At 41.3% G+C, this 13,139-nt stretch overlaps 1 protein-coding gene across 1 annotated transcript in view; it reads right to left on the reverse strand.

Annotated features, from left to right (window-relative positions):
* The window catches only part of LOC126395591 (astrotactin-2-like), a 434,195-nt gene extending 421,318 nt beyond the window's left edge, over positions 1-12,877 (reverse strand). Inside the window, exon 1 of the mRNA XM_050053178.1 lies at positions 12,238-12,877. Coding sequence (XP_049909135.1) covers positions 12,238-12,664 — 427 coding nt within the window. The 5' untranslated portion in view covers positions 12,665-12,877. The remainder of the gene's footprint in view (positions 1-12,237) is intronic.
* Positions 12,878-13,139: the final 262 nt, after the last annotated feature.

Below are 13,139 nucleotides of genomic sequence, written 5' to 3' on the forward strand. Positions count from 1 at the left end.
AAAAAAAGAAAAAATAGTGGGAGGGAACCCATCAGTCGAGGGGAGATTAATGGTGCACATTCTTTATCTGAAAGGAAATCTCAGATTGTACAGCTTGGAGGGAATGCAAATAGGTGCAAACACACTAGCATAGATAAAAGGTTTAAAATCTTTTTGTAGGAACCATGGGGATATGATGATAGTGAGCTGTGCGGAGCTGGCACGTTTCCAAGGTGCAGAGCAAATTCTGGTGGGAATCAAATTTTATGGGTCTTAAACATCATTGTGACCAGCTTATATGAACAATGAGTCTCCGTTTCCTCTTTCAAACACACACACTGCTTGTCATGTTTGCAAAATAAAACCCTTACGCGATTTCAATAATTCCATTAACTAGGTTAGTCAGGACTACATTGCTATGGTGATAAAGAACTAACACATGCGATCTTGGTACTACAAGCACAAGCCACACTCTCCTGCACACTGATGAAGAAAAAACAGACCAACAGATAAGACATTTTGTTGAAATGGATTTCAAAGAACGGTGTAGAAATCCCAAAACTATTGAAACATAAAGCGCAGTCTGAGTGAAATAAGTCTGACAAGCTCAGAATGAAAGCAGAGGTTGGTGAACAATATATGGAGTGTGTATGAAAGACGCAAGGACAGGAGGGAGAGAGAGCATCTGGAGCCCAAACAGAGTGAAGCTGGGCTTTCATCCTGCCTGTGATCTGGAAATCTAACCTGTCAACCAGTAGGAGGACATTTACAGGCCATTTGGTCTGTTTGAAGCCGGAAGAGGGGGCTGCGAGTGAATTCCTGTGTGACAGGTTCTGGGTAAAACATACATTTTACTGACAGTTTGATGCTGACTCTCATCTCCACCTTATTCCTCAGCGGTCTTAATTACGGCAGGCTGGTGTGGTTGTGTTTTGCAGATTGCAAGGTGATGGACCCAGCCATGCACTGGCTCAAATATTAATTCAAACAATTCAATTTCCTTTTGTGAGAAGGACACATTGTGCAATCAAAATCAGCCAGACAAAATAATAATTTGGACGTGGAAAAACTATTAAAATGTCAACATAAAACACTGCTAACAGGGAAAAAGAGTGGACAAATGGAGTGAAACAGCCTATTTTTGGCAATGCACTGTTTCCTATTTCACATTATTCCTATTAATCCTGAGGAATGAATTGGTCTTTGTTGCCATTTTTGTTATTGGCAAGAAGCAGATACCACAGAGAAAAAAACGACTTTGAAAATTTATTGCTTGTACTGGTGACTGACTGATCCTTTGATTTGCGCAAAATTAGTTATGTATGAAAATGGCACAAAATCTCTAAAAGAAAGATAGAAGTATCAATAAATGGTCTACACAAAAATTACAGCAGCTTTATCAGGGACTCTATAAGATGTAAGCAGCACTTCCATTCGTCAAAAGCTGCTTCTCTTGTGTGTTACATAAAGCATTGGCACAGCTGTCTGCAACCGACTGACTGAGTATCAGCAGGCAGGTATGCAGCATTTCCATTACAACTCTCGCAAGATAAGTTAGAACTTGCACACGAGTGAGAGCAGAGCCCAGGCAAAGGAAACTCCACCTGCTCTTGAGTGCCCTGATAGCTCCCACATGAGGATGAAGTTCACATTTTTGTTCAACACTGCAGCTTCCAAAAGAAGCAGAAATCCTAAATGTGAGTTCACACCGCCTCAAGGAGCAAACAAAAGTCTATTCCACACACGCATTTACTCTGTCTGCTCTCCAAGCCTTTTTCTCTGCTCATGTTTCATTTAGTTGAGACAGTCAGAGGTGGACTCCGCTATTGTGTTCATTAAAGTCATCTGGTAAGTTCAAATCCCAACGCAAGGCCAGAACTGTCTCTCAAATCAGAAAAAGCTAAAAGGTATTTAAAAGAGTGGTTGGTGGTGGCTTCTTCTTTTTATGTACCGTCTGCCTTTGTACATACTGTAGGAAGGGGAAATATTTTCACTGCAAATGTGTAAAACCACACACCAAGGAATTAAACCACTTGAAAGTTTTTGCATTTATCTGAAGTCTACCCAGTCTCCAGAGTAAACATTGGCATTGTATATTGCTGCAAACCACAGATACAAATTATTTTTATGATATTATGTAGCAGATACATTAAAACTTTATGTTTCAACAACACTGTGGTTAATGCGAGGTTAGGTTTAGGTGCACACACAAAACAAGGACAAGATCCTTTTTTTGGCTTTAAACACCTGTTTTCGATGCTGCAATTCCCACTGGAAACCAACCTCCTTTATGGCACTACACCAGCTGGAAACACAACAATGTCTCAGGAAAAACGAACTGCTTTTGTGGCACAATCTCAGCTACAAAATGCTGTGATGTCTACTTAAAAACAATTTTTTTTTTTTTTTGGCACAATCCCAGCTCCAAATGCAGTGATGTCTACTTAAAAACAATTCATTTTTTATGGCACAATCCCAGCTACAAATGCAGTGATGTCTAAGAAAAAAAACTATTCATTTTCGTGGCACAATCCCAGCTACAAATGCAGTGATGTCTAGGAAATAACAATTCATTTTTTATGGCACAATCCCAGCTACAAATGCAGTGATGTCTAAGAAAAAAAACTATTCATTTTCGTGGCACAATCCCAGCTACAAATGCAGTGATGTCTAAGAAAAAAACAATTAATTTTGATGGCGCAATCCAGCTACAAATGCAGTGATGTCTAGGAAATAACAATTCATTTTTGTGGCACAATCCTAGCTACAAATGCAGTGATGTATAAGTAAAAACAACTCATTTTCGTGGTACAATCCCAGCTACAAATGCAGTGATGTCTAGGAAATAACAACTCATTTTGTGCCGCAATCCCAGCTACAAATGCAGTGATGTCTACATAAAAACAATTCATTTTGGGGCGTCGGTAGCGTAGTGGATAGTGCCAGCGCCCCATGTACAGAGGCGATGCTTCGCTGCAGCGGTCGCAGGTTCGATTCCGGCTTGCAACCCTTTGCTGCATGTCATCCCCCCCACTCTCTGTCTCTCCCCATTTCACATTGTCCTGTCAATTAAAGGCAAAAAGCCCAAAAAATAATCTTAAAAAAAAAAAATCATTTTTGTGGTACAATCCCAGCTACAAATGCAATGAAAAAACAAATCATTTCTATAGCGCAATCCCAGCTACAAATGCAGCAATGTCTAAGTAAACTTTTGTGGCATTACCCTAGCTTGAATTTAGGTGATGGCTAGTAAAAAACAACCCCTTTTTATGGCAATATTCTATCTAGAAAGGCAGCGATGTCTAGGTGAAAAACGCCCACTTTTCATGACACTATCTCGGCTGGAAACACAGCAGTGTCTAAGTAAAAAACAACTGCTCTTTGTGACTCTATCGCAGCTGGAAACACAGTGACAGGTAACTGAAAAACCCATATTTGGTGGCTAAAAAGCCGCTGGAAATGGGTGGATAACTTGCTTAAAAAAATGATTTTGTGGTCTGCGGCTTTGCAGCCGTCTCACCTTGGTTTCACGCCATCCACTATCCCCTCCACTTCCCAGTGACAAAGTCAGCTCATACTCTACATCACTTTAGAAACACTGATATGATACATATGAAATGTACAAATGTAATGTATCTGTAATTTTTTTTCTTCTGGCACCTGATCTGTTTAATTGACAGCCACATTCTGCCAGTCGATTGAAATTATAAAATGTGTATTAATTCGCTTAAAAAATATCGAATTAATGTTCAAATTTTCAACATTATGTACCTAAAAATTTCAGTCAAATGAACTCAACATCAAACAAAATATTCAAAGGAAATGCTTGATGTTCATTTGCCAGGGCCACTGTCTAGTTGTTATCTCTGTCTATGTGCTTCTAAATGTGCCTGTGTAAATGAGAAGCAAACGAAAAAAAATAATAACTCCCACATTCCCAACTCTTTGCTTCATTTCGTTTTTTCATTTTCAGCTCCAGATACACATTTACTTTCATCAAATATAAAGCAACCCCTTGTTACGTTAAAGACTTGGTATCAATATATATTTTTTTCTTATGCGAGAATCAATGCTCAAAATTAAACGTCAGGACGGCAAGCATCTGTATTGATCTGCCCAATTTTAAAAGTGAAATACCAAGAGAGAAAAAATATTACATGCTGACAGAAGTAAAGGAGAGAAAAATATCTTCAACTCAAACTGCTGGACTCGCTGTGAACTTCACAGTCCTATCAAATCACGTAACAGTAATAGAAGAATAGTTTATTCATCCTTTTGAAGCACAGCTTTCATTTTGCACATGTTCACATTAATTCCAACTCTGTTAAATCTATTTGTTAATTGGTTTAGAAAATCTTAAAAAAACCTTGATTTCACCTTTTTTTTTTTTTTTTTAAGCTGGATTCAATGCTATTCCTTTACTCAATCAACCTTTAATGGAAACTTGCCCTTCTAATTCCTGTCTTTTATTGAATCACATCAGAGCTTTGGATGAAAGGTTACGTGTGCTTCTCTTGCAGTATACTGAAGTGGCTTCAAGCAATTGCTGTATTGTCCACAGATGATGACCTCAGTGATCTGTAGGCATATTTAAACTTTGTGAAAAATTGAACAAACCTACATCTATCATGCTTGGTTTTAAAGATATTGTGTGCAAGTTGATGGATTTCATCCGAACTCCCCGAGCCCCAAACGTCTGGCTCGCATTGTAGAAAGTATTTTACTAAGAGAGCAAAAACATTACACAGTTTTTGTCACATGGGGCCTTCTATTATGTGGCGGGGGACACATCGGAGGAGCCCAAGGACCAAAAAGAGCAACTAAATGGAATTGCTTTTATAAATCAGTGTCACATTATGCATTCAGTGCACAGAGTAGAAAGCCCCTTTACAGTACACAAGCAGAAAGTTTATGAATCTTTTGGGGATCAGCTTTTTCTCTTGTTAGATATGCCATCCCGGCTATTCTTTGATACTAGTCTAGCTTTACATATCAAGATAAGTTGTCTTGGACTAATAGAGGTACACCCACATAAAACAATGCTGTGAAAAAGATCAGCAAAAATCAATCAGAGAGCAGAAGGTCGCATTCAAACTCCTACAGGCACATAGACCGATGAAAAAAGTTCAGGTTGCTTTTAATTTTTGATGCTAATGTCTCAATAAATGCAGGTTGCTGGTTTCAGTTTACATGAAAAGAGACATAATAGTACTGGTGAGAGTCTCTGGGCTTGTCACTGAATCTATAAAAGCTTTCAAAGCCATAGTGGAGGTCCTGTGTAAAATGCTAATTGCTCAAATGCTGGTAACAGTGGTTCTATATGCTATGTATATTGGATGTTTAGTCTATGACCAGCCTGCTCAGCCCAGACTTTCAAACATCAGATACAACCATTACATTTCATAGAGCCTCCACAATTACATGTATAAGCAGACAACCTAATTTGTTTGATACATAAGTAAACAGAGCCCACGCCTCATGTTTATGTATAAGAAAGGGTAAATACTTTTTCAGGATCTACCTATTTTTTTATTTTTCCAGCTAAAGTAAACCACCCCAAAAGATAGCATCTTAACAGACTCATTTTAAACAGACAATATACGACAAAACAAAAACCACTGAACTTCACCATTCCCTCATTTGCCAAACATTATCTTTGATCTTTTTTGGCCAATTAATCCAACAGAAATAAAATGTATGAACGATTGTGTTGTTGCTTGGCATAAATCAGAGGAGAAAAGGGGCAAGAAAAAAACTGAGCTAGTGCATTCATTAGGGGTATTTACATGAACTTCATTGTTCATTCCGTCAAAGATAACTACAGTGCCCCCCTCAGCAATGGTAATGATCAAATGATTATGCTGAGATCAAAGCTGTCCACCACCGCCACAAGGCAAGGCTGGAGACACTGGTGGCAAAAACAAAGCATTACATAATCAAGTTCCTGCGAAGGAAAAGCAACCAGCATGGGTCACTGACCACAATTCATCCATTCTCTCCATGCCATCACTTAGGCCTGTCACCATTAGGCTAAACGAGCATGATTCTTCACTCTCTGCCAGTCAAATGAGTTTCCCATTGGGGAAGGTAATACAACCGTACAATCTGTTGTTTGTTTTCCAAAGAGCACTCTCTCACAAAAGAAAGATGTATGTTTCTCTATATATACACTGTATACACACACACTGCAAACAAAGCAGCATTTAGTATTAGGGCTGACACCTTCTGCACACAGAGAAATAGGATTATTGTTTCTGTACCTAAAGGTACATTTATTAGAAAAGTACACTGCAAGGTACAGAAATGGTCCTTAAGGTGACAACTGTGAACCTTTATTTGATTTTAGAGGTACAAAATGATTGCTGACAGCAAAGTGTACATACTTTTAGCAAGGTTAAGGTGCAGGCAATGTGACCTCATGGTCACTAGGGGTGGGAATCACCAGAGGATCCACGATACGATATTATCAGTATACTTAAGTCACAACATCATTGCGATTTCTTACTCCAATTTACAGTCACAAATTAACCTAAACTGCATGTCTTTGGACTGTGAGAGGAAGCCGGAGTACCCAGAGAAAACCCATGCTGACACTGGGAGAACATGCAGACTCCTATTCCAGGGTTTCAAAACTCTCAACCTGGGTTCAAACCAGGAACCCTCTTGCTGCTCGCTTGAGGCGATAATGCTAACCACTGTTCCTTGATTTATTGGTGTTTGGTCGGTTTGTCGTTTGGTTGGTCGATATGCTCTTGTGTGTCCAAATTCCCACTTATTAGACAATTGCTGGTTTTACTTTCATAAGGCCATGTGTCCACCCAAAGTGTTTTTCTCATCCCATAACGTCTCTTTTAAAAACACCTAGCTTGGAGGTTTAAGACAAAATGGAGGCGGAAAGTTTTTTCAGCTGAGATCGCTTAGTTAAGTCTGGTTGCTATGGTACAGAATATCCACACAAGTTAAAATGTTGGCACAATGTAGTGTTCTTGCCCCTCCTTCACTGTGATTGGAAGGCTGGGAACATTTTTCAACTCCTTCTCAACCAGAAAAAAATGTCCAAAATGCAGCACTCAGAGCAGAATACATTCTCAGCGCGTCATCAAGGTTCTAGTGTTTTTAACAAAACGAAAATACTTGGCCTTCCCATTGCAAAGACTTCCAAAAATACGGTGGCCTCAAGCAAAATTGCTTTGTTAGAATGCACTTCTTGTACTGTCACCAATTTAGTTAGAGTAGCATGCAGATTTTTATTCCCCATCAACCAACTGATTGGTTGAAGAGTACTTAGAATTCCAGATTCTTCTTTTGTTGACTACAGCCTCGTTCAGCATATCAAACAAGCAAATACCAGCATGTTGTTTTTTCCCTTAATTCCTCACACATCTTGCGTCGCCTTTGCAAAAGCTGTCAAACAACGTCAGAGCTGCCACCTTTATACACAACAACCACACAAAGCTGTGGCTCTGTTTAACACCCAGACTCAGCAATCCTTCACACATGCAAGTGTAACCCACAATCAGCGGCAGCATCTTAATCATCATTAAACTTTAAAAGCATCTCAGTTTGTAAAAAAATGGAATATTGATTGGTAGTAGCTATGTGGACTGCATAAAGTTTTATACGCTCAGTAAAATTACCCATCACCCTTATTTTTAATTTCACCATATCACAGTTGGCTCGAGCTGGTAAATGGTCTGCACTTGGTCTGAGGTTTAAAAATGTACATTCTCAATGCATATTTCATGAGGACCAATGCATGTGTATGAAATGTTCATTTTTGAGTGTTTGCACTTTTAACACAAAGGGACCCTGGTCGCTAAAATGCATTAACAACCAGTGAAGTGGCTGATGAATCAAATCATGCAGAGCTTGTCGCAAACCTGCCATTTTGCTCTGCATGATCAAACCAAAAGGACATGAGACTAAAAAGACTGGAGGTAGGGTATGACATGCACAGAGTGTGGTTAGGAACAGAATTCACACTACAAATGAGACCGCCAGTGGTGGAGCATTCATCTTAAAAAGACAGCCTCCTATAGGTCTATTATAGCAGGTCAAATGATGACAAATAGACCATTTGATGGCCTGCACAAGCTCCACCACTGATCCTACTCTCTGTGGTCTCCTTACACCCCTCCGTATATCAGTTGGATGAGCTTATTCATAGTATTCCCAACGACACTCCATTCAGCACTAAACTAAGCGCTATGCTAAAATTTAAAAACTCCACACAAAAAACTCACACCTCCATCTCAGCTCCACACCGTGTAATAACTTCCATCTCTTCTGTTGACCTTACCCCCCCTCTTCAGTGCTTGTCCTGTAGTGCTAAGCTCAACCCCTGACATAAGATTGTAGTGCAGTGTGTACATGTTCAGTGCCACAGGGAACAGAGTGCTCCGGTGCAGGCATTCTCTTTTTTTCACTTCACCACTGTTGCTTTTAATCTCCCATCTCTAAGCAAGCAGGGTTTGCTGTAACTCCTACTTACAGAGATACAGCAAGGCAGAGAGAGAGAGGGGGACGGAGAGAGAGAGGAAAAGGCTGGTTGACAAGCCCGAGTTCGATAAGAAGCGTGAAAAAATATACTAAGATGCGGTGGGAAATTAAAAAATGTGATGCTTAAGTCCGATGCGATGGATTGAGACGATAAAGGACAGGGAGAGGTTTGAATGTTTGGCTCCCGCACTAAGTGCCTGAAGGTTTTCAAAAAAGGTGAACTCCTAATGAGGTGTTTACCGAGTCAGCCATGTTGCTAAACATATCGATTTCCACCCAGTCCCACATCACTTAAAATGAGCAAAGAAAATTATCTTGTGTGACAAAGCGTCGCGGGATTGAATTCTCTCCCCAGAATTTCTGAGTGCGGTGCTGCAAAATTGTATTACAGTTCCAACATATTCTGCACGCTAAACCTGCGTTAAAAACTGGCACTGAAACTCAAATTTAAAAGTGAAACGATGGTGGAACAGTAGAGTTTGATGGCACTAGGAAAGGAGAGGAAAGCCCTGAAGCTGAAAGTTGAACACCTATTTCCTCGAATATGGCTCATATACAAAACTCTTTTTTCCAGTGCACTAAAATGCACCCACACAAAACAATTAAACGTAAAGCACGGACTGCTTATTGAATGTGTCGATTTCCCTCACTGTTTCCTGTCTCTCTTTTTACATAAGGAAAACAACAACAAGAAACAGGGGAGGGGGGGGAAGGAGCCCTGTGCATTTCCTCCACACTGCCCTTTCTGCTCATCCATTCTCCATGACACTTGAGGTAATAAATCAAAGCTGAGCAGGCAGCAGGCCACAGTGGGAAGGGGACTTGCTGTCCTTTTCTCCCCCCACCTTCCTTAACCTCTGACGTCCGTTTCAACAAAACAATCGGACATCTGACAGTATCGAGGAAACAGACAAAGGACTGCGCTCATTAGGGTTTGGATGGCATCTGGCTAATAAGACACGCTCCAGCATTTCTGAAATCTCTCCGGTGCCATTTTCAAAAAAAAAAAAAAAACAGTAAGTGAATTGTGTGATATGAAAGGAAGGAAGTACAGCTGAGGAGAGGAGATGGTGTCATGTGTGGTGACATATTGTTTGCACTTCTACATGTCAGTCAAATGTGGCACAGTAGTAAACACTGACTGATGAGGCAGTAGTAGTGCATGTAAAGCAAAATAGTGAGCATATATTCATAAAAAGTCTAATAATTTGGTTCAAAAATAAAGTTATTTTAAGCGTGACAGGTCAAAATGTGCACACAAGGACTACAACTTTCAGTATGTTCACTTCCTGCTTTTAAAGTCAGTAAGAAAATGTCTTTGGATTACATTTCAGTTACTCTTTTACCACGAGTTTAAATTATTTGCAACAGTTCTCTGATGTTTAGTTGAGATTACCTATTGGAGTTGTTGTTGTTAGCCTCTTTTTTTTTGTAACAGACACTGATGTTAACAGCTTCCTGAAAGCTTCCAGAATAGAGTGTTGATGGGTGTCTGCCTCAATCCAATACAGTCTACACACCATACACTCCTATATCATGTTTAGTAGGTATTAAAACATAAAACGGAAAAAGGAATAAATAAAAAAAGACAATCCAAATGCCAGAGCTGTATCTTAAAGTGTTTTTGGTGATGCTTAAGCTTTTGTAGCAACCTGGAGCACCATAATTCACAATTTTAATAGGAGCGAGAAAATAATAAGGTGGAATATTGATGAAACAAAGGCAATTCCGATCATAAAAATTCACCGTCCATGTGATTCAATTTGCTTATTTTAGTCCCACTGAATCAACAACGCCGTGCGTCTTTATGATGTCGGGGGGTTCAACATTTCATTTCACGAGCAGAACTCTGCCACTAATACATCCATCAAGAGGAAGGCTGTCGAGATGGCCCGATGCGTTGTGGCGGTGAATGCTGAGCGCGAAGGGGAGAAAACAGGTGACACCAAAATGTCAACTTCCGCCTTGGACGTCAGGATCTTAACACAATTATAATAATGTGACGGTTTGCGCAATGTGTGGCGGTGTAATGACATACCCAGCAGGTGTTTACATACCAGTGTGCAATGAAAAACTAGGATTTCCCAGGAGACGACGTGCAGTATGTGAAATGAAAGTGTCTGCAGATTGTATTATTTTGAACAGAAACACGTCTTTAGGTATGAATTTCTTTTCAGTGTCATAAATGACAGTTTTGTAGTGAGAACATCAGAAAACAACAACACTAGATGTTCCACAATATGGTCAACGCCGTGAGCGAACATGCTTGCATTAAAAAATATCACAGCCCCCTTTTTTTCTCCTCCTCTCTCCACAGCATGCAGTCATGCACTGGAAGGGCGAAGCAGCAAATTTGCTAGCTGGCTGACTGGGAGGACAGAGAGGCCTTTCTCACCAGTCAACGGCTGTCCTTAATGAGAATAGAAAGTGATTTACTAGCTTAATGCTCCAGCCCTCAGCCTGCCTGCCCGCCTTTGCTTCGCGCAGCCAGTTTACTCCTCGCACAGAGAATGAAACAGAGACCAGGGATGGAAAGAGGAGAGGAGAGAAGAAAAAAAAAAAGAAGATAGCAAGCCAGAGTCCAAAAACTGTAGTAATGAGACATGGATTTTTTCAGTCCCCACATCAACGACCTCCACCGAGTCTTTGCATCTTCGTATTTGCCATATAACAGTTTTCCTATCGTACCGAGCCGATACAGTTGCCCTGAACTGATTGGGAACTGGAAAGCATGCAGCATTTTGCAATTATGGTCCACCCTGTGTGGCTTATTGCATTTGACAAACATTACTGTGTGCCACACACACACACACACACACAGTCATAAAAACTCGACTCGCACACCAAAGGGGCAAGTATAACAACATCCATCTTTCTCATGAGTCTGTGACATAAGTGAAAAATATGGAGGAAGCAAAATAAGCAAGTCTCCTTCATGCATAGTCTGCACCTCTGATGGAGCAAGTATCTGTTTCCAGAAAGCAGAAATACTTCCCCACTATCATGCCCTTTATGATTATCCAATCAGTGATGCTGCACCCAGGACCTTTTTCCCCACAGGGAACTTCACAAGACCAGAAATTTGGCTCCACTCAGGTATCTTTGACTAAACACACACATATAGTTTTCCTTTAAAACCAACCGACAGTGATGCAAACTCCAGCCTGGTATTTTATTCAACTTATACCACCAGCGATGCATGTGTGCCGAGAATTATGTGCTCAAGTGAGAATAAAATACCAATTTCATGCATATTTGCAGGGCCAAATTGCATTCCTTGATTGGGGCACCATACTTAGGGTATGCATGAAATTCAAAGTCATAATCATATTTAACCACAAAATAGGGAAGACAGACAGAGAGGGAGACAGAGTGGGAAGAGGAGAGGAGAGTGTCACTTAAACATGAGCGCTACTTAGTTTGGATCCCATGCGGAAGCAGCAGTATTTTAAGTAACACAAGGGAAGGAGGGGATGGCACTGTGGGTCACCTTTTTACCTGGGTTATTTGGCTGCGCGTCATGCGGGAGACACAACATTTTAGTTACCATGGAATCCAAACAGGGTGATGGAAACAGGACAGGTGATTAGTGCGTGTGTGAGCGCATGATTTGGGAGTGTATCTCAGCGTGAGTGCAGCCCTGCCACTGCGTGTGTGTGTGTGTATGTATGCATGGTCCCTATGCGCACAAAGCTATACAGTAGGTTGACTGGTTATGATGGTGGTGGAGGGGAGACACAGTGGCACAGCAGTTCTTACCGAGTGTGAAGTAGGGGAGAGCTGTGTTGTCAAGATCATCCATTACGGAAATTCGCCCAGGTAGGTCTGTTCTAACGAATAACAGGAGCCGGGATTCCCCCCCTCCTCCTGCTCCTCCTCCAGCACCAGTTCCTCCTCCAGGTCCTCCTCCACCAGCAGCACCACCTGCTCCAGCGGCGGCACCCCCTCCTCCTCCTCCGACCACGCTCCCCGAGGCTCCGCCGGTGAAGCTGAACTCGTTCTCCCGGAGTACGGGCAGTGTAGAGACGGTGACGGTTTTCACCTCACATGGCGCCTCCGCGTCGCTCTCTTTGTCCCTCTCCTCGTCGGGCGATGTCGCGCCTCTGTTTGCCTGGACTGTCAAGGTCCCCGTTAACAAGAGCCCCGCGAGAAGGACGCGGAGGTGCGGCAGTATTATCCTCGCCATCCCGCTCCTTGCGTGTGGTTCTCTCGCTTTGAGTGGGGCTCATAAGCTGCCCGTTCACTTATAGTACAGTCGCTGCAAAGGAGTCGCGTCCGTCCAGGAGGCGGCAGCACAGGTGTAGTGAGAATGACATCTCTCGGCTCCTCACACATATCCATCTGTGTTCACACTGTGGGACAACAAATCACTTAAACACGGAGGAGCACGTGTCCATTTCAAGACAGACTTGAGGTGGAGTCAGTATGTCGCGTGGCTTAATTTATGGCGGGGAGAAAACAAACAAATTCCTTGATTCTTATGAGTTCACTCCGAAAGACTGAAAGTAAGAGTTAGTCACACACTTTGGACATTTATTTCTTTAAAAAAAAAATCAGAAACTTGGACTCGTATAAACAAAAATAAGTGATTAAATAAATAGGTATGTGCATGTGACCCAACTACTGGAACATTCTTCCTCAGTTTGTAGTAGACATGGACT

This window comes from Epinephelus moara, chromosome 9 (assembly GCF_006386435.1).
Source record: "Epinephelus moara isolate mb chromosome 9, YSFRI_EMoa_1.0, whole genome shotgun sequence".
NCBI lineage: Eukaryota > Metazoa > Chordata > Actinopteri > Perciformes > Serranidae > Epinephelus > Epinephelus moara.